The 18,862-nt window shown below is 48.7% G+C and overlaps 1 protein-coding gene across 1 annotated transcript in view; it reads right to left on the bottom strand.

Annotated features, from left to right (window-relative positions):
* Positions 1–18,862, bottom strand: part of Rarb (retinoic acid receptor beta) — a 146,979-nt gene that overhangs the window by 5,908 nt on the left and 122,209 nt on the right. Inside the window, exons 4-5 of the mRNA XM_048355968.1 lie at positions 17,395–17,555; positions 5,534–5,710 (exon numbers count right to left, since the gene is read on the bottom strand). Coding sequence (XP_048211925.1) covers positions 5,534–5,710; positions 17,395–17,555 — 338 coding nt within the window. The remainder of the gene's footprint in view (positions 1–5,533; positions 5,711–17,394; positions 17,556–18,862) is intronic.

The following is an 18,862-nucleotide window of genomic DNA, read 5'->3' as shown; positions in this document are numbered from 1 at the left end:
ATATTTTTCAGGAACTCTGTGACACCCCTTCCCAGAGCCTGGGCATGGTCTAAGGAAGTTATTTTGCTTCTACACAGGTAGAGCCTATGGAAGTGAGGATGTATGGCTTCTGACTCTAGGACCTAAAGATGTGGCCTCTCCTTGCTCACTCTCTTGAGTCCCCAACTCTGGGAGAAGCAGTGGACAGGACATAAGAAGCTAAACAGCCCTGTGGAGAGTTTCTGTGTGGCTAGATATTCAGACCTCCCATCAGGAACCAGCACTGACTTTCTGGACAAATGCACTGTGCCACCTGTGACCACCAGGCCCTGGCCATTTAATCCTCAGAGGACTGCGGCCCATGTATCCTGACTGCAAGCAGCTGAGCCACAGTCAGCCAGGGAGGCTGCATACCTTTCTGATCCCCCCATCAGCTCACTGTCTTTTAAGCTGCTAAATGTCCTGACTATTACAAAGCAATAGGCAAGGAATCTGATATAGACCTTGGATTGTACATGAACCTCCAAGGTATAGCTTAGTGAAGTTTCTCCAATAACCTGAGTCGCCATGACCGGCATCCAGACAGGAATATTTCCAGCATGGAGAGGCTCCCTGGGTTCTTCTAAATGAATCTTTATTTCCCAAAATAAAATTATTTTGGTTCCTATAGGTGTTTCCTGTTTTTGCACTAAAGACAAATAGAAGCATACAGTACATTGCCTTTTGAGTCTGACTTTTATTCACTCTGTATGTGTCTGTGAGATTTTTCCTCATCGTAGTGCATGCGGCTATATGCCATTCTTTTTCTTTACTGCAGAGTATGCCATAGTATGAATACATTGTGTGTGTGTGTGTGTGTGTGTGTGTGTGTGTGTGTGTGTGTGTGCGTGCTTGAACTTGGGGCCTGAGCAGTCCTTTTGCTTTTTTGCTCAAGGCTTATTTGAGCCACAGCTCCACTTCCATCTTTTTGCCGGTTAGAGATAAGCTCCTCATGGATTTTTCTGCTCCAGGTGGCTTTGAACGCTGATCCTCAAATCTCAGCCTCCGGAGTAGCTAGGAGTCCAGGTGTAAGGCATCTGCCCGGTGTCACATCCTGATTTATTGTCTTTGCAGTACTTGTCACTATCCAGGGTTCCTGGCCTTGCTCCCTTGTAGAATAACGCTGTGAGGATGGGGTTGCTCTGTCACCAGCCTTGCTCACTGCGGGGTCTCGCGCATCTAGGACACTGCCTTCCACACAGTGAGTGGTTAATGAACATTTGCTGGGTAAATGGTTTACCTTCTCTCGTCAGATTCTCGCTCACCTTTGAAGCCCTAAGGGGAATCCCAGGGTACCCTGTTTCCCACCATGGGGAAAGTACACATTCTCTCTCACCTTGCTATCTACACTGATTGTGTCTGACAAGTTGAGCAGGTCCTGATATGGCTTGACTTTCTCCCTATGCGCTCATGGGAAATTTTAAATATGATAATAAATACCATGCACATAAGAGAGACAGCTGTGGGGAGCACCCTTCTGCCGGCAGGAGTCTCCTGGTTCTGGCCCTGCTTTTAGCCTAGTACTCTTATGGCCTCTCTTGGAATGTGAAGAGAACCCAGAGAATCCCGCAGCACAATTTGGCCATTATACTTTGAATACATCCCAAATTGTCTCAACCTGTAATCAATAGAAAACTCATTAAGGAGATGTGTGACATTTCTGAATACACTTTCAGGAGCCCCACGTTTATTCTGCGGTTGCTACCCTGCAGGCAAGCCACATTTCTGGGTGTGTGAGGGCACCCAGGGCATGTGTGGCTACTTACCCAGACAACAGACTGAAAGTGCTCTTCTCCAGAGCTCAGTACTCCCCAGCTTCTCAGTGCTGGGACAACTGCCCACTTAAAGGGGTGCTTTCTAAGTGTCAGGAATTAGCTTGAACCTCCTTAGTGAGGAAGAGTGACTACTAGGCCCATTTCACGGATGAGAAACTGAGCTCTGAGAGGTCACCAGTGGTTCGAATTTCCTACAATTTCTAATGGCAGATGGCAGGGCTGACGTCTGAAGCAGAGTATCTGAGTGCCAAGTCCATTTTCTCCCCATTTTAATCTCTGATGTGGTGATCATTCTAAACCCTGGTGAGAAAGAGGGCTTGGACACCCCAGGACTGCCCCACGATGATGCTAGGGGGCTTGAATACCCTAGGACTGCCCCACCATGGTGCTAGTGGGCTTGGACACCCCATGACTGCCCCACGATGGTGCTAGCGGCCAGACCAGATGCAATGCTGAAGCCTGAAGTCAGGCTGTGAGGCTCCATGGCCCAGAGCTCGCTGCCTGTGCCGAGCCCTGGGAAGGGGGCAAGGGGCCATGTTGACGTGGGAACCGCTGGCTGTGGCGAGAGGCTGCACTGGCTCCCGACCTCAGGAGTCACAAGTCATGGCTTAAGTCATTCAGGCCCTGGCTGTGCGTCAGCAGAAGCAGGCCGCTGGCGTGACTGGCATGGGAATGTTTCTTTGGGGAAGGAAGGGCAGCAAGTGGTGACTCAGGGAAGCCAACTGTCCATAGGGCAACACCCCACACTTGAAGCCTGAGATGCCATGCTTAGAAAGTAGCCGAGGGTAGAATTTGAACTTTGACTCCCACTCATGTGCTCTGCCACCCATTAATACTTATTCCTCGCTTCCTTCCACAGTGACCAACTGCAGCAGTCCTGCTACCCTCCCTAAGCCTAGATCCTTCCAGAAGACACTGGTGAAAAACAAGTACACAGTCTCCATGTGATGATAGGGCCCTCAGGACTCGGTGGGAGAGTCCAGGGCCGGATTGGGGCCTCTTTAGCGAAGACTGTGTGTGTGTGTGTGTGTGTGTGTGTGTGTGTGTGTGTGTGTGTGTGTGCGCGCGCGCGCCGATCTTGGGGCTTGAACTCAGGGCCTGGGCATGGTTCCTGAGCTTCTTTTGATCAAGGCTAATGCTCTATCACCTGAACCTCAGCTCTGCTTCTTTTTTTTGGTAGTTTGTTGTTGTTGTTTTTTAATGGAGATGAGTCTCACAGACTTCTCTGCTCAGGTTGGATTTGAACTGTGGTCTTAGAATCTCAGTCTCCTCAGTAGCTAGCATTGCAGGTGTGAGCCACCAGCTTTAGTTAGAGAAGACTTCAAGGGGAATTGAGCAGCAGCTGGTGAAGGAGCAGGCAAGGCAGACATGGAAGGCTCCGGGCAGCAAGAGCCCACTGTGCAGAAGCTCTAGGCCATGAACAAGCTGGGGTAAGGTTGGAAGAAGGGCACAGAAAGCGGTGCCCTGGGTGACCAAACCCAGGTGGCAGGTACTCCATTCTCTGCTAACTTCTTAAAGAGGATGCCTGGCCTGGGCTGGGGCACATCTGCCCAAGTCCCACTTTACATCATGGAAGTTCTTGCTTCCTACTCCCATAGCTTGTCATCAGTATTGTTACTGATTTACCCTAGCTGATGTTACTAAATGCAGGAGGTGTGGTTCTTCTCCCTGCCGTCCCCCTCTTATGTCTCCATCTTCCTGTAATTCTCACTCCCCTCTCTCAACGGTTCCCATTCATGTCTCCCATCCTCTTGTGATTTTCCACCTGAAACACTTGGCTTTTGAGGGATGGTTCCAGCAGCATAATGAGTGACTCCCCTCCCCTCCCCTCCAGCTTTTCACCTGTAAAATGGGGTGATTTCTCCTTCCTCAGGCTCACCAAATTGCCTGGGGATCAAAGGAGATGAAGTCAGAAAACTCCAGATTAATGCTGCTCTGAGGTTCTGATTTTTCTGAATGAACCTGGGTTTACTCCAGACTTCGTAGTGTAATGAGAAGGAAAATTGCACCTTCTTACAATCTCTGGCACCTGCAGGCTACCAAGTCACGATTGGCAGTGTCCTTGCATCTATCTAGTAAATGAAGGAACTGGGAACAATCTGGCTTCCCATGCAGCTACCCCATGCCATGGTTTTAATGTGTCTTACACATTCATGCTAAAAATGTACCTAAAGTTAAGCTGAGTGGATGTGAGGCCTTTGGGAGGTGATTAGGATTACATAAGGTTATTAGGGTGAACCCCTCACTCTCAAAGATGGACTGCAGCTTTATATAAAGAGGAAGCAAGAGAAAAAACTCACTCTGCGCCTCCACATGGTACCCTCTGCCTTTTGAGGCAGCCAGAAGGCTTCACAGGTTCTGAGTCAATTGTCAACGCTGTGCTCTTGGGCCACCCAGCCTCCAGAACCAAGAACTAAAGAAGTGAAATCAATAGTTCTCTGTTTTCTGATGGGGCCTGTGCGCTCTCTTCCTTCACACAAGTCCACCCCATCCTGAACTGAGAGAGGGTGGACATCAGCCAGCAGAGGCCAGCAGAGACCACAGAGGAGGAGATGTGCGCCCAGCCTTACCCACTCCAAGGCTCTAGACACTTCAGTTGTGACAATGGCAAGGAACGAACTGGCATCAGAAGTACCCTTTCGTTCAGGTGACGAAAGAGGCCTACTGGGCTACTACAGACTGAATTCATTCCCTCCCTCCATTTCTTTGTTGGAGTCCTGATCCCTAAGTAGTAGTATTAAATGGTGTGATCTTTAAGTGGTGGTAGTCAACGGTGTGGCCATGAGGTAGATTAGGTTTAGATGAAGTCACAAGGGTGGAGCCCATGAAGAGTTCAGTGCTGTGTAGGAGATGGAAGGACCAGTGTCCTCGCCCCTCTCAAGAGCGTGCAGCAGGAAGGCAACCATCCATGGCTCAGGGGAGGAGCCCCAGCAAGGGACCTACCATGCTCAGTCCACCGCCTTAACTTCTTGAGCATTAGTTAAACTGCCTTCTCTCTAATGTAGCAGCTGGAACTAAGACAAGAAGGACAAGTTCCCCAATGCCACAGATGGAGTTGGGACAAGACTGGGGTCAGGGCTAGAGCTAGGGTTCCCCTGGGCTACCTCCTGGCACTTCAGCCTGAAGGATCCAAACATTGGCAATCTTTAACACTTGCAGGGCTGCCCTGTAGAACTGTTTTTTTGTTTGTTTTGTTTTGTTTTTGTTTTTTGGCCAGGCCTTGGACTCAGGGTCTGAACACTGTCCCTGGCTTCTTCCTGCTCAAGGCTAGCACTCTGCCACCTGAGCCACAGAGCCCCTTCTGGCCTTTTTCCATATATGTGGTGCTGGGGAATCGAACCGAGAGCTTCATGTGTAGGAGGCAAGCACTCTTGCCACTAGGCCATATTCCCAGCCCTGTAGAATAGGTTTTGATGTTCCATGAGGCTCTGGGGCAGCACGAGCCTGAACAGAAGGAAGGAAGGTGGTTTATCTAATGAGTTTGCCTAGCCTGAGCAGGTTATAGGTAACCTCCTGAGGCAGGGAGAACGCCATGATCATGGAGGTCTCCCTCATGGAATTCTGCCCTCCCAAGATCACCTGAGGGGACCCTACACTGGGGAGGGAGAGTGGAAGGTTCGGTGCAATTCCAGGCCTCTCCAGAGGGTGGGCTCAGGAGCTGTTAGGAAGTGAAGCTGGGAGCTTCTCATCAACCTCCCTCCTTCTCTTTCTGTACCCCAAGAATTCAGAAAGACTCATACCAGGATGTCCAGGCAGGCGGCCTTCAGCAGGGTGATTTGATCTGCAATGGTCAAGCTGGTGAAACCCGGCAGGCGTTTAGCAAACTCCACGATCTTAATAATGCACTTGGTGGCCAGCTCACTGAACTTGTCCCAGAGACCCAGGTCCAGTCGGACTCTATGGTCAGCACTGGAATTCTGTGATGAGCAAGAGAGAGAGAGAGAGAGAGAGAGAGAGAGAGAGAGAGAGAGAGAGAGAGAGAGAGAACCATTAGAACGTACGATCTGGGAGCCTAGAGAAGGCAGAGAATTCAACATGATTTCTGTCAGTGGACTGACATTACCCGCCTTAAACAAGGAATGTGTTGGTGGGGGCTATAGTCAGGCTTCTAGAATGTGCAAACGCTTATCCCAGTGTCACAGAATAATGCAGGAACTGTTGATGGTGGCAAGTTTCTCCCTACACTGTTTTCCAGCTAATAGCGGGGAAGGAATAACGGTGTGTTACAACTCTGACAAGCTAATGGCTCTAGGGTGGCCTTCAGTAATAGCCATCAGTGCAACTATCTTAGAAACAAGCAACTTGACACATGTGTTCTAATCCATCCTGATGCAAATACACACTGCCACCTATGCTGTAGTCTGGCCCAGAACAAACTTGAATCAGACGGAGTCTGTAGCTCTAACTGGAGGAAATTCACAGCCATGGGAAATCATGGAGGTATATCCAGAAATCCTATAAAAGCAGCAAGTAGGTTTCCTCAACAAAGACATTGCAAGGGGGATTAAGAATTAGAGCGGAACCTGGGGATTCAAAGGGATTCAACTCAACTGTTTCACTGTTAACAGATGACAGCCAAATTATGATCGAAGTTAGGAGTATCACAGAGAAGGAAATATGGCTACAACATGGTTGGCTTTAAAAAGCATTTTCTAAATGAAAGAAGGTAGACATAAAGTGATTCCCTTTACATAGCATCCTGGAAAGGTAAACCATAGTGACATCAAACAAATCTGTTGTCTCTGGGGACAGGATGGGACTGACCCATAAGGTGCACCGTAGAACTTTCTGGAGTGATGGAAAATGTTGGCGGGTGCTGGTGGCTCACAGTTATAATCTTATCAACTCAGGAGGCTGAGATCTAGAGATCCTGGTTCAAAGCTATCCAGGACAGCAAAGTCCATGAGACTCTTATCTCCAACTAACCATCAGAAAACCATAAGTGGAGCTGTGGTTCAAAGTGGTAGAGTGCTAGCCTATGAGCACAAAAGCTCAGGGATCGTACCCTGGCTCTGAGTTCAAGCCCCTCAATGAACCAGAGAGAGAGAGAGAGAGAGAGAGAGAGAGAGAGAGAGAGAGAGAGAGAGAGAGAGAGAGAGAGAGAGAGATTAAGGTCATAGTTACATTACTGCATAGTTCTGACACAAATTTCAAATCATGTCTAAAAAAAGATTTAGAAATTATATATGTGAATTGTACTCCAACTACTTTATAAAGGAATTAAGGCATTTAGGAGACTTATTTTATAAGGTATGAACCTCACCAGAATTTCAAACAAGGGGCTCTGATTCATAGGGGTTGTAGAAAAACTAGAAATTTGAGCGATCAAGGTGTCTGAGCTGTTAATTTTATCTAGTAATAGCATGATGACTTGATGCTGTTTGGAGACGTTACTCTCATGCAGAACACACATCGAAGTACAGATAGAATAGAAGGAAGTTTGTAATTTCGGTTCAAGGAGTATGAGAAGAGTCATGGCTGGGAAAAGATCTCAGGGTTTAGCACACTATTTTACTTGTGTGTTAGGCTTGCATTGTTCAGAATTAAAAGCCTTGGGAGGATGATCTAGCTGGTCAGGGCACTCCTACACATGGTGGTTGGTTAAGGAAAGAACATGTGACCCAGAGCAGACCAATGAGGTTGGTTCTGAGACTTTGGTGGGGGAGAATTGAGGAAATCAACTGCTCTCATCCATGGGAGTAAAGGTTGTCAAGAGCTTTTGGGATCATCAAGTAGAAAAGAGCTCCGTAAAAATGAAGGCAACTGGAAGAAATGCTGGGAAGAAAGACAGAGGAGTGGCTTCAGTCACTGAAGACAAAGAGCTGCTAGATAAGCAGCCATGCCGCATCCACACAGTTATTATTATTAACTATTTTAATGTAAGTTAATTGGAGTTTGGGTTCTGTCACCTGAAACAGGAAGAATTCTGACTAATGCACAGATTGGGTTTATGAGGTTGAGGTCTGAGGTGTCAGAACTATCAGGAATTGGGGAAGTGGTGGGTGGAGAGGGGTGGTTTCTGCCCTCTTTGAACTACCACCTCCTGCCTGTATTACTGGGCCCCCTCCCACCTTGGCCTCCCCAAAACAGCGAGTTTTTACATTCTTCTCCTTCTCCCTCTCCCAATCCCCTCTTCCCTCTCCCCGTTGTCAGTTGTGGAGCTTGAACTCTAGGCCTGGGGACTGTCTCTAAGCTCTTTTTGCACAAGGCTAGTGCTCTGTGACTTTAAGCTACAGTTCCAACTTTTGGTTTCCTGGTGGTTAATCAGAGGTAAGAGTCTCACAGACTTTCCTGCCTGGGCTGACTTTGAACCGAGATCCTCAGTAGCTAGGATTACAAGCGTGGGCCCCCCTCCCCCAAGGAAGTAAGTCTATTCTTATCACAATAGTTAACAACACAGGTCATGGTTCAGAATTTCATATGCTCCTCAACCCCTGCAGGCTAAAGCCCTTCCCCTCAGATTTGAAAAGAAGCCCTAGTTCGACTGACTGGGGTAGGGAAGACACCAGCCATCTCTATGGGATTACCATATAGCGTATTCCTGATCAGGCTGGCAGGGCCCTCTTGGGTCTGTTTGCTAGGTGCACCTGTCCTCTAGCTTCCCAGTTTCTACATGACCTACTTCCTCATTCCCTGTCTTTGATCAAATGCCACCTTCTCTTGTATCATCCCTGGTCCCCCTGTGATGACCACACCCTCACCCTAGTACTCCCTCATCTCTGATTTGTCGCTCATGACTAGTTTCACCACTGCCACCCTGTAGATGCCCCAGTGAGCATCTGTGTAAGATTCCACACAATTTGTTCTTTAGTGAATAACGTTTGCAGAAGTCCTGACTTGTTTGAAATGTCCTAGGGTAGACTCAGAGACACTGCTTCTTCTGATGGCAGTGAAGAACCATCCAGCGAAGGAGAACGCTCCCTGGGACTGATGGATAGCCCTCTAAGTATGCCCCTAGCTGGATACAAAGAACCATATCCACAGCAATGGCTTTTCCACTTCAGCCAATGAAATCCAGAGCTTGCAGAAGGGAGGCCACGGTGTGTGGAAGGTCCCAATGCTCGGGGAAGTGGGTTTGCATCCTCCAGATTTATTTTATGCCTTCCTCAAGGACCTTGGCCCCAAGCAATACACTGGGGGGGGGGTGTCAGATCAAGATGTGTGGCTATTGAGGCTGTAATTAAATTTAATAGGCAGTTTATCCGGTTCGCAGGAAGATGTCAAGGAAGAGAGGGACAGAGGCAAGCAAGCTTATGGGGGAAATCATTTTGCAAGGATGTATCCATCTGGAAAAAAAAAGAAAAAAACCACCGCATTGCCCGAGCCAGCAAGTGTGAAGAAATCTTCATCAGTGGCGAGAAGGCCACTTCATCATGCGGGGACTGTTGCAGCTTCTATTAAAAATAACGCACAGCCGAGTGGCGGTATGTAAATCTAGCTCGCTATTATGCACGCGGAAGGCAAGAGGCAGTTAATAAAACACAAAATAACCCAGTATTTTATTATCCCGGAGGCTGATTCATAGGCACGAGGCTGCCAGTGGCTTAGGGACTATCTTCCAGTCTGCACGTGCCGAGCCCGGGGCCCCCGTAGGCTGCTGAGCAATTGGGGTACCCAAAAACCAGTGCCAGGATTTTAGGGAGGTCTTGAATACCAGAGAGGGCAAAAGGAGGGGTGCTGAGTGCGGGGGAGGCAGCCACTGGGAGAAGAGCCGGAGGAGCCTGAGTGCCTGGCTCAGACTCCAGCTCTCTCCTCCTGGTTGCTCGGCTATCCTGGCTTGTCTGTCAGCCTTCTCCCGAAAGCCCCTCTCTACCATTTTCCTACAGTACTGCACCCCACGGTCTGCTTCCTCCCCCAGAGCCTTGTTAAGCTCCACAATAAAATCCAATTAGGTGGCCATTTTATTTATGTATTTTTATTGATTGATCGCCACGCAAATGGTTCTCTTTCTCCTGCTGGCTTGGTCCTCTGCTGCGGCATGCTGCTCTTCTGACTGGTTTGCTTATTTATTTTTCTGTGTAGTATGTTATATTTTACTTTGTCCAAATTATTGAATTTCTTATCTGCCTAGTATTCATTGCATTGGACCCGACAGTTTAGACCTGACACTCAATTTTGCAAAAACAAAATCACCCCCCCACACACCCAAATACCCCATCCTTGTGGCACGCTGAGGACTCTGACATAATGGGCCTAGTTTGGCACCATTTCTGACCTGTTTTACTTTCAGTCAATGAAGGTGGAAGGACCACTGTCATTAAAATGCCATTTGTGGCAACTCCTGGCTACCACAGTGGCTCCTTAGCTTTCATAGCTATTTAGGAGGAATTGAACATCTCTAGGGGTACCCCTGACCCCTTGTTGCTTAGGACTCAGGCACAGTCACATAACTAGAGAAGCCCCTAGTCCAGCTGTAGCCCCTTCACTATGGAGGTGATAGCAGGGGGGGGGAGGGGCTGGCAGTGGTATAAATCCAGTCCTAGAGGATGTCCAAAAGATGCTAGAATTAGGGGTGACTGCAGCTTCTGGGAGGAGCCATTGTAGGCTTATTGAAGTCCCCTGGCTCATCTAAAGGAAGATCAAAAGGGCTGCTCCATGTAGCTGCCAACCCCTTGGGCCAGGCAAGAAGCAGCAGCCAGGGACCAGCCATTTGGGATTGCTCTTCCTCCTGACTTGAAACTTCTCTCTGCTCCCCATGGCTGACCTTCCACACTTCTTACCTCCTTACACACAGTCCAGCAAGCTAGCCCCTTCTGACTTAGCAGACTAAGCTCTGTCTCCTGTTTATGCCTAATTGCCAAACCCTGAGGTCATGTTTATTCCATTCCCTTTACTAGGAAGATCTTTTCCTTCCTCCACCACTGATCAGATCTTGGGCACTCCACATGGTGCCTACAGAGTATTCTTCAAAGGATGAGAATGAGCGTTTGTGTGCTACCTGAGTGTGTAATGGCTCACAACACTTGTGAGAAAATTTGATTTTCAGCCAGACTTCACAACACAGCCACAAGCCCAGAGGTAAGCATCTTGCATTCCAATTCTACTCTCCGTGGGAATTATGGATTGCCTTGTGTTTCCTAATAATAGGTTCTCTGCAGCCCTAACACCCAGAACTTCAGTCTATAACTAAGTTTGCAAATCAGCCTCCACAAAGGTAATCCAGTTAGTGAGGTTGTTAGGGTGCGCCCTAATATAGTTTGACCAGTGACTTCGAGAAAAAGGAAAATTTAGACCCACAGAGGAAAGAAGAGGAAGATTGGCAATGTGCTGTTAAACCTTAAGTTGCCTGCAACATCAGAGGCAAGGGTGATTTCCCCTTAGTCTGTCATCTTGATTTTGGATGTCCAGCCTCCCAATCCATGGCAGAGTCAGCAAATACCGAAGCCACCAGTCCATGTGACTTCTACAGCAGCCCTAGGGAGCTACTCATGTAGGTGCATGGTTGATGTGGACCAGAAAAATCACAGGCTGGTGTGAGTGACGTGTAGAGCAGGTGTGTCTACTAGCGAAAAACAGAGGCTTATAAATTGTGGGCTGGTTCTGGGAAGACAGCTCGGAGGTGAGGGTGAAAGCCCAGACCCTGAGCCTTCCTCACCTGCTCTCTCCTGGGAGCCCAGCCTCCTCCCTTCCCCAGTATCAGGTTTCCATGAACTAACTGGTTTATCACCAACACTGGTTTTTCTTTTTTTTTGGCCAGTCCTGGGCCTTGGACTCCGGGCCTGAGCACTGTCCCTGGCTTCTTCCGGCTCAAGGCTAGCACTCCGCCACTTGAGCCACAGCGCTGCTTCTGGCCGTTTTCTGTATATGTGGTGCTGGGGAATCGAACCTAGGGCCTCGTGTATCTGAGGCAGGCACTCTTGCCACTAGGCTATATCCCCAGCCCCAACACTGCTTTTTCTTTCTTTTTTTTTTTTTTTTGGCCAGTCCTGGGCCTTGGACTCAGGGCCTGAGCACTGTCCCTGGCTTCTTTCTGCTCAAGGCTAGCACTCTGCCACTTGAGCCACAGCGCCGCTTCTGGCCGTTTTCTGTATATGTGGTGCTGGGGAATCGAACCTAGGGCCTCGTGTATCCGAGGCAGGCACTCTTGCCACTAGGCTATATCCCCAGCCCCCAACACTGCTTTTTCTAAACACGAAGCTGGGTCTGCCAAGAGCTGGAACTGCTCACAATGTCCTTCATTTTCTAAAGCATTTCTAGAAAGCCTGTTGTGTGTGTGTGTGTGTGTGTGTGTGTGTGAATGATTGTGTTTGAGATCTTTTTTTTTCTTTGAGTGGATTAAGGGTCTTTCAGTCTTCATAGTTTGAATTCACAAGTGTTCTCAGCCCACCACATGGGCACGGCGATGTGCATTCTGCATGTGGCAGAGCAGTCATGTGTGGGGTCCAAACTGGCCAGACACACAGTCGTACCCTCCACCCTCCTTCTCCAGAGTCCAGGCATGTGGCTCTATATGATGCCAAAGCCAATTTCCTTCAGATCAAAAGCGCTACCCCTGGGCTGGGGATATAGCCTAGTGGCAAGAGTGCCTGCCTCGGATACACGAGGCCCTAGGTTCGATTCCCCAGCACCACATATACAGAAAACGGCCAGAAGCGGCGCTGTGGCTCAAGTGGCAGAGTGCTAGCCTTGAGTGGGAAGAAGCCAGGGACAGTGCTCAGGCCCTGAGTCCAAGGCCCAGGACTGGCCAAAAAAAAAAAAAAAAAAAAAGCGCTACCCGTTCTGTACACTTCCGCTCTGCCAGAAACAGTGTGACAACATTGACACACTTTCTCACCAACCCCTCTGAATAGTATCATGAGAATTCCCATTATTTAAAAAAGGACATAAGCTGAGTGCAGGGACTCACGCTTGTCATTCTATACTCAGGAGGCTGAGATCTGAAGATCATGGTTCCAAGCCAGGCCCAGGCAGATTAGTCTGTGAGACTTCTTATCTCCAATTAACCAACAAAAGGCTAGAAGTGGGGTGTGGCTCAGCTCCAGTTGAGAGTGGAAAAACCAAAACAGACATGAGGGCCTGGGCTCAAACCCCAGTACTGGTACATATGCACGCGTGCACGCGCACACACACACACACACACACACACACACGTGAAATGGGAACTATTTGGGGGGTGCAGTAAAAGGGAAATGGATATGATAATGGATGGGTGAATATGATTGAAATGTATTATAAACAGGTGAAAATGTCATAATGAAACATGCTAAAATGTGAAAAAAAAGGGGAGGAAGATAAAAAAATCACAGAGTGCGTCAAATATGATCAAAGTATATTATATGCATGTATGGAAATATCACAAGGTAATCATTTTACAATTAATACATGATAATCAAAATGGCCAACTATTTCTGGGTGCCAGTGATGTATACCTGTAATCCTAAACTACTCAGGCAGCTGAGACCTGAGGATGTCAGTTGAAAGCTAGCCTGGGCAGAAAAGTCTGTAAGATTCTTATCTCTAACTAACCAGCAGAAAGCTGGAAGCAGGGCTGTGGCTCAGGAGGTAAAGCATCAACCTTCAGCAAACAAACAAACAAGAACCTGAAAACTAAGGCCCCACGTTCAAGCCCCAGTACTGGCCCATACACACAAAACACCACTATTAGGGTAAAGAAGCTGAGATGCAAGTGATGGCGTAAGTTTTAAAGTCACACATCCAGCTGAGTAGCACAGGCAAGATCTGAACTGGGGCTTCTAAAGCCTGGAGCCCCAGTGATGTGGCTGATGAGTCTAAGGGAGCAGCCTCCATCCTCAGAATGAGCGACTGCCGTCCAGCCCACTCCCCACTGGGCTGTCCGCACAGCCCCTCCCCTCCTTTCCACATGGAACCCCTTCTCTTTTAATTTTATTTTATTAGGGTGATCATTCGCTCATTAGAAGCCTTCGGAAGGATACTAACTCTGAAGTTTGTGCCTGTCCTGCCCAAGTCTAGCATGTCAACCCCCCGCCCCCCTCCTGCTGCCATTCCTGCCACCCCTTGGGACCTAATCATTTGTCCTAAATTGACTGGAGACAGGGAAGAAAGAGAAGCCGCTCTGAAGGCCGTGCAGGTGGGCAGGTGGGCAGCTGGCTGCCTGCCTTCCTATTCCCATCTGCCCACTTATTTGAAAGGCAGCGATGGCACGTTGGTGAAGGTGGCAGGAAGTTCCTGGCCATGGAAACAACTGCTGTGAAAAAAAAAAAAAAAGCTCTGTAAAATGCTCAAGTTGCAACTGAGCTTGTCGAGAATGTGTTCTGGCTGCTTTTATTTATTTATGTTGCCACCTACTTCCAGAAAGGATTTGAAGTCGCTTACAATGAAAACAGAGCTAAATCTGTGTCTACACCATGGCGATCCAGAGAAAGGAGCGTACGTTCACTTCACCTCTGGAAATAGGTGAGGGGGGGTCACCCCCAGGGAGGAACTGTGCTTGATTGAAAGAGGTGCAGAAAAGCCCTGCAAAGAGCTTAGGATGGTGGAGCCCCAGGAGACAGATGACAGCTGTCCCCCCCCCCAAGGCAGGGCGACTGGGAGCGGTCCCAAGAGGCCAGCAGGGAGCCTCTGTGTCTTGGGCCAAAAACACAGTTAGAAAGCAAGAATTGCAGGCAAGCAGCTTAGGGTAAGGAGACCCCAGGAAGGACTGGGAGACAAACAGGGGAGGGGACAGTGCTGCTCAGTACTGAGCACCACTCAGGTGATTGACAGGGAACAGTGGAAGTAGATTTTAGAATGCTTGGGTCAGCTTAGCCATGGCTGGGGCGACTGCTCCAAGTGTTGGTGCCCCCCCCCCCCCCCGACTTGCTGCACTGGAGGATCTGAGCGCCACCAGGGCACTGGCTCTGGAGTGGAGAATGATCTGATTTGTGCTTGTTCTACCCCTGGCATTAGACCTGCCCGCTTCCCCTGTGGGTCAGGTTTGGGGGACTGACTGAAGACAGCTTCACCTGGGGAGAGGAAGGGGCCCTGTCGAGGAGAGCAAGACCCAGGTGTTGATGTTTTCTGTGTTTTATTGCCTGGCCCCCCTCAAGCTCCTCTTCCAGGAAGTCCTCCCTGAGATCTCTGGTTTTTCTCTAGAGCTAGAAATTTTACTTATTCGAGTAAAATAGGCATGTCCTTTTACTTGGATGCTCCCAGTGGCTTTGGCTTCCCTTCTACCTGCTCTGGGCTGTCCTATTGGTCCATTCTGTATATAGTGTAGTGCTTAGGAGCTCTGCCACTGGAGTCAGACTGCCCAGGTTCAAGTCCCACTTCTTGCTGACCATAAGTCAATAGGAAAAATCACTTAGCTTCCCTAGGCCTCAGTTTATTCATCCGTATATGAGGGCAACAATATCCATCTTGTGACTTCTCACAGGCAATCATAGAATTGGTAAACTTAGAGAATCTAGACTATTCTCTGGGACATGATAAGTACTCAATAAATATGGACTTGAGTGATAATGATAATAACAATAATGAAGTATTTAAGATAACTTAATATGGCTTCTGGGACATGCTGGATTCTCAATAAATAGTGGCTGCAATGATAACAAAGACTTCCAATCACCGTCACTTTTTCCTCATTGGTTATAGGTGCAAATTCAGACTCATGAGCTGGCTTTTCAGGACTTTTCGTGGGTTCTCCTCTTCTCCCTTTCCACTCTCAACTCAGCACAGTTTATGGTCAGGCCTTCCTCTCCATGCCACAGTGTTAAGGCTCAGTCCAGTGCCCAAGACACGTTTTGCTTCTCCTGCCCTGTGCTGTGTGGGCCTGACAAGATCATTCCAGTGCCGCTGCTAAAAGCCCAGGTCACAGACTTGGCTCTTCAGCATGGCGGGGAAATGCTCGGCAGAGCCCCCTGAGAGGAAGCTAGAGCATGAACAAGATGGCCAGGGGCCTGTGATGTTCATGAAGCTCAGGGGAGCACTGGTCTCCATTCTTCCTGGACTCTCAGATGTGCACAAGTCTTGCTTGATCCAGCACACCTCACCCCTCCCCTGCCCCCCATATCACCCCCACCACACACCCCAGCACAGGCATCACCTACCCGAGCCCAGACGCCACCCACCCCAGGATCCCTTGGGTGACTTCAGTGCCAAGCTCCATGGAAACTTCTGGGCCAGATCTGGCTGCCATTCCTGCATCCCTCAAGCACCACCACTTCCCCTTGACATCACTGTTTCTCAGTTTCCCCATCAAATCTTTTCTTCTCAGAACCTTACTTACTAATATTTTTATACCATACCAGTTACCGAACCAGCAAATGCTGTGCCATTGGATTTTTAAGTACATTAACTGATATCTTGGGCAACGTTTTAAGCCATTTGAGGAAGCCAGAATGAAATTCTAGTTATATCCATTTGTTCATTTGTCAAATATCTATTGAGGGCCTACTAAGCACCACAGATTAGGAAAATATGTCAGTGACTACAATATAGGCAAATGCCTCTTGGAACAATTAAAGAACTTCTCTGAGATCCTGTGGCTTATGCCTGTAATCCTAGCTACTCAGGAGGCTGAGATCTGAAGATCGTGGTTTGAAGTTAGCTTTCCTAGGAAAGGCTGTGAGACTCTTATCTCTAATTAACCAGAAGAAGCTTGAGCCATGGCTTAGTGATAAAGCATCAGCCTTGAGCACAAAAGCTCAGTGACATCACTCAGAACCCGAGTTCATGCCCCTGTCTCTCCCCCTACCCAAAGTAAAGGACTTCTTGCTATCTTGCCCAGCATATTCCAGAACAGCCAGCATAGGACTCCTACCTTTCAATCTTTGTATTCTTCTGCCCTTTTCCTGAGTTCTAACTGTTGTAGAAGCCATGCCACACAGAACAGTGGTCACAGAGGAAACTTCATACTCAGGGGCACAGGCTACCCCTATCTTGTGCTCTTAAAGCTCTTGCTTGAGCTTTTTGTTTTTTGGGTTTTTTTTCTTCTTCTGGTCCTGGGATTTAAACTCAAGGCCGGGACATGGTCCCGGAGTTGTTTTGCTCAAGGCTAGCACTCTACCACATGAGTCACAGCTCCACTTCCAGCTTTTTTGGTGCTTAATTGAAGATCAGAGACTCACAGACTTTCTTATCTGGGCTGGCTTTGAACCTTGATCCTCAGATCTCTGCTTCCTGTATAGCTAGGATTACAGGTGTGAGTCACCAACACCTGGGCTTCACTGAAGTCAGATCTCATCCACAGGGATGGCCCTGTAATGGTGATGAGATTCTAGAGCTAGATTGGTGTTTAGGAAAGGCAGATCCCATTCTTCCAGGGCCTCCTCTGGGCTTTGTGCAGCCATGAAATAGTTAAACAGCTCTGTCTCTTTCTTCACTAAAGTCCCTGCCTGAGAGCAGCAAACAGTTCAGGTTTCCTGTACCTAGCATGCAAGCCAGCATACAGTAAGTGCTCAATGAGTGCTTCTTGTGAATGCATGTACACATGACTGACCTGGCAAAGCCTCAACCTATTCAGCCTGCCACGTGGAGGCACGCGGCCATAGTACAGCTCTACTTGGCTGGCATGCAAGTTTGGGATGACCCTGGCAGACGTGTGTGTGTGTGTGTGTGTGTGTGTGTGTGTGTGTGTGTGTGTGTGTGTGAGAGAGAGAGAGAGAGAGAGAGAGAGAGAGAGAAGCCAGAAAGACTTCCTTACCGTGGTGTATTTACCCAGCTGGCAGAGTGAGGGGAAGGTTTCCTGGTGAGCCTTTCGGATCTTCTCTGTGAGGTCGTCCAACTCGGCTGTCATCTCATAGCTCTCAGGGCACTCTTGCTTGGAAGGCTCCTTCTTTTTCTTGTTCCTGTCATTCCTGACAGCTGGAAAGGAAAGAAGGCAAACCAGGGGTCACTAGTGACTGGGCTCATGCTGCCCCAAAACAGGAGGTTCTGTCTCTAAATGATGACTTGGAACCACTTGACACCTGGAACAGGAACAGTGGGAAAATTAAGATCATTAACAAGAGTGGGATCAATATCCCACTGGACAAGTAGCTCACGGCCAGGGTGCCTGGGCAGGGGACCTGACCAGTCAGGTGGTAAATCTTGGCTGTGAGAAAGAACTTTCCATTCAGTGAAGAACAGGGGCCTCCCTAGAGGCCCCTTGGGGAAGGCCTTGGGCCTCAGAGGCAGGTCCCTGAGCACAGTTCCCGTGCCTTCATAACTAGCATTTCCTAGCTGAGCACTTGGCTGCCTTTGTTTTACAATTTGCTGAATGAACTGCCGGGCACCTTTGAAGAGATTCATCTCAGAAGTGGTAAGGTTCAGCTTCTTGCCCTCTTGATTTTCGGATTGCTAGGCTTTCTGTGTTAACCACATTGCCTTTTGTTTTTGGAATGTTATTTAAAACAAATAGAAACCTCAGCCCTGAGAAAACCATTCATTCTTTCAGAACCACTGCGTCCAGGCCTCATCTGGCCCCTTGGATCACAGCAGGTGAATGCCACCTGCCCCCGAGGTGCCAGGCACACAGTGGGGACTGAGAGAGAGAGCTGCTCGGTGCCCTGGAGACACAGCCTCACTCACGGCAGCCCAGGGCAAATGGATGTCCCAGTCTCTGGCTGGGAGCTGTAGAGAAGGAAACAGAAGCCCAGCAAGTAGACAGGTAAAACCAGATCATGTGACTTCTCTGGGGAGCCCAAGTTACTGTGGGGGACCTCTGCCGCCAGCAGGACCTGAGATTGGGTGCTGCAAAGTCACCTGGAGCATAATCTGATCTGCCTAAAAGGATTTAGACTGGATGTTCTTAGGAAGGCCACCCATGCCATCTGTGCACGGGCAAAGCCAGGGTGCTAGGAGAGTCCCTGCACCCTACCTTGGGACAGGATGGATGGCAGAGTGAAGCAAAGGCAGAGGAAGAGGGAGGAGAAGTGAACGGAAGAAGGGAGGGGAGGCTAGGACAGAGCAGTCAGAGTCTCTGCAGGCCTCCCCTCCCCCTGCCCAGGAAGGGGAGGAGAGGGAGAAACGAGTGCTTTTGGGGTATCTGGAACTCTGTACTGGGAGCTTTGCCCATTGAACCTCACTCAATCCACTTACCAGGTAGGCAGGTTTGTGTTTGGTTTTATTTTAATTATTATTTCTTGTCTTTTCTTTTTTTGATACTGGAGATTGAACCCAGAATGTTGCAC

Source organism: Perognathus longimembris, chromosome 10 (assembly GCF_023159225.1).
Source record: "Perognathus longimembris pacificus isolate PPM17 chromosome 10, ASM2315922v1, whole genome shotgun sequence".
Taxonomy (NCBI): domain Eukaryota; kingdom Metazoa; phylum Chordata; class Mammalia; order Rodentia; family Heteromyidae; genus Perognathus; species Perognathus longimembris.
The sequence above is the reverse complement of the archived record's forward strand: the minus strand, read 5'-3'. Positions and strand labels throughout refer to the sequence as shown.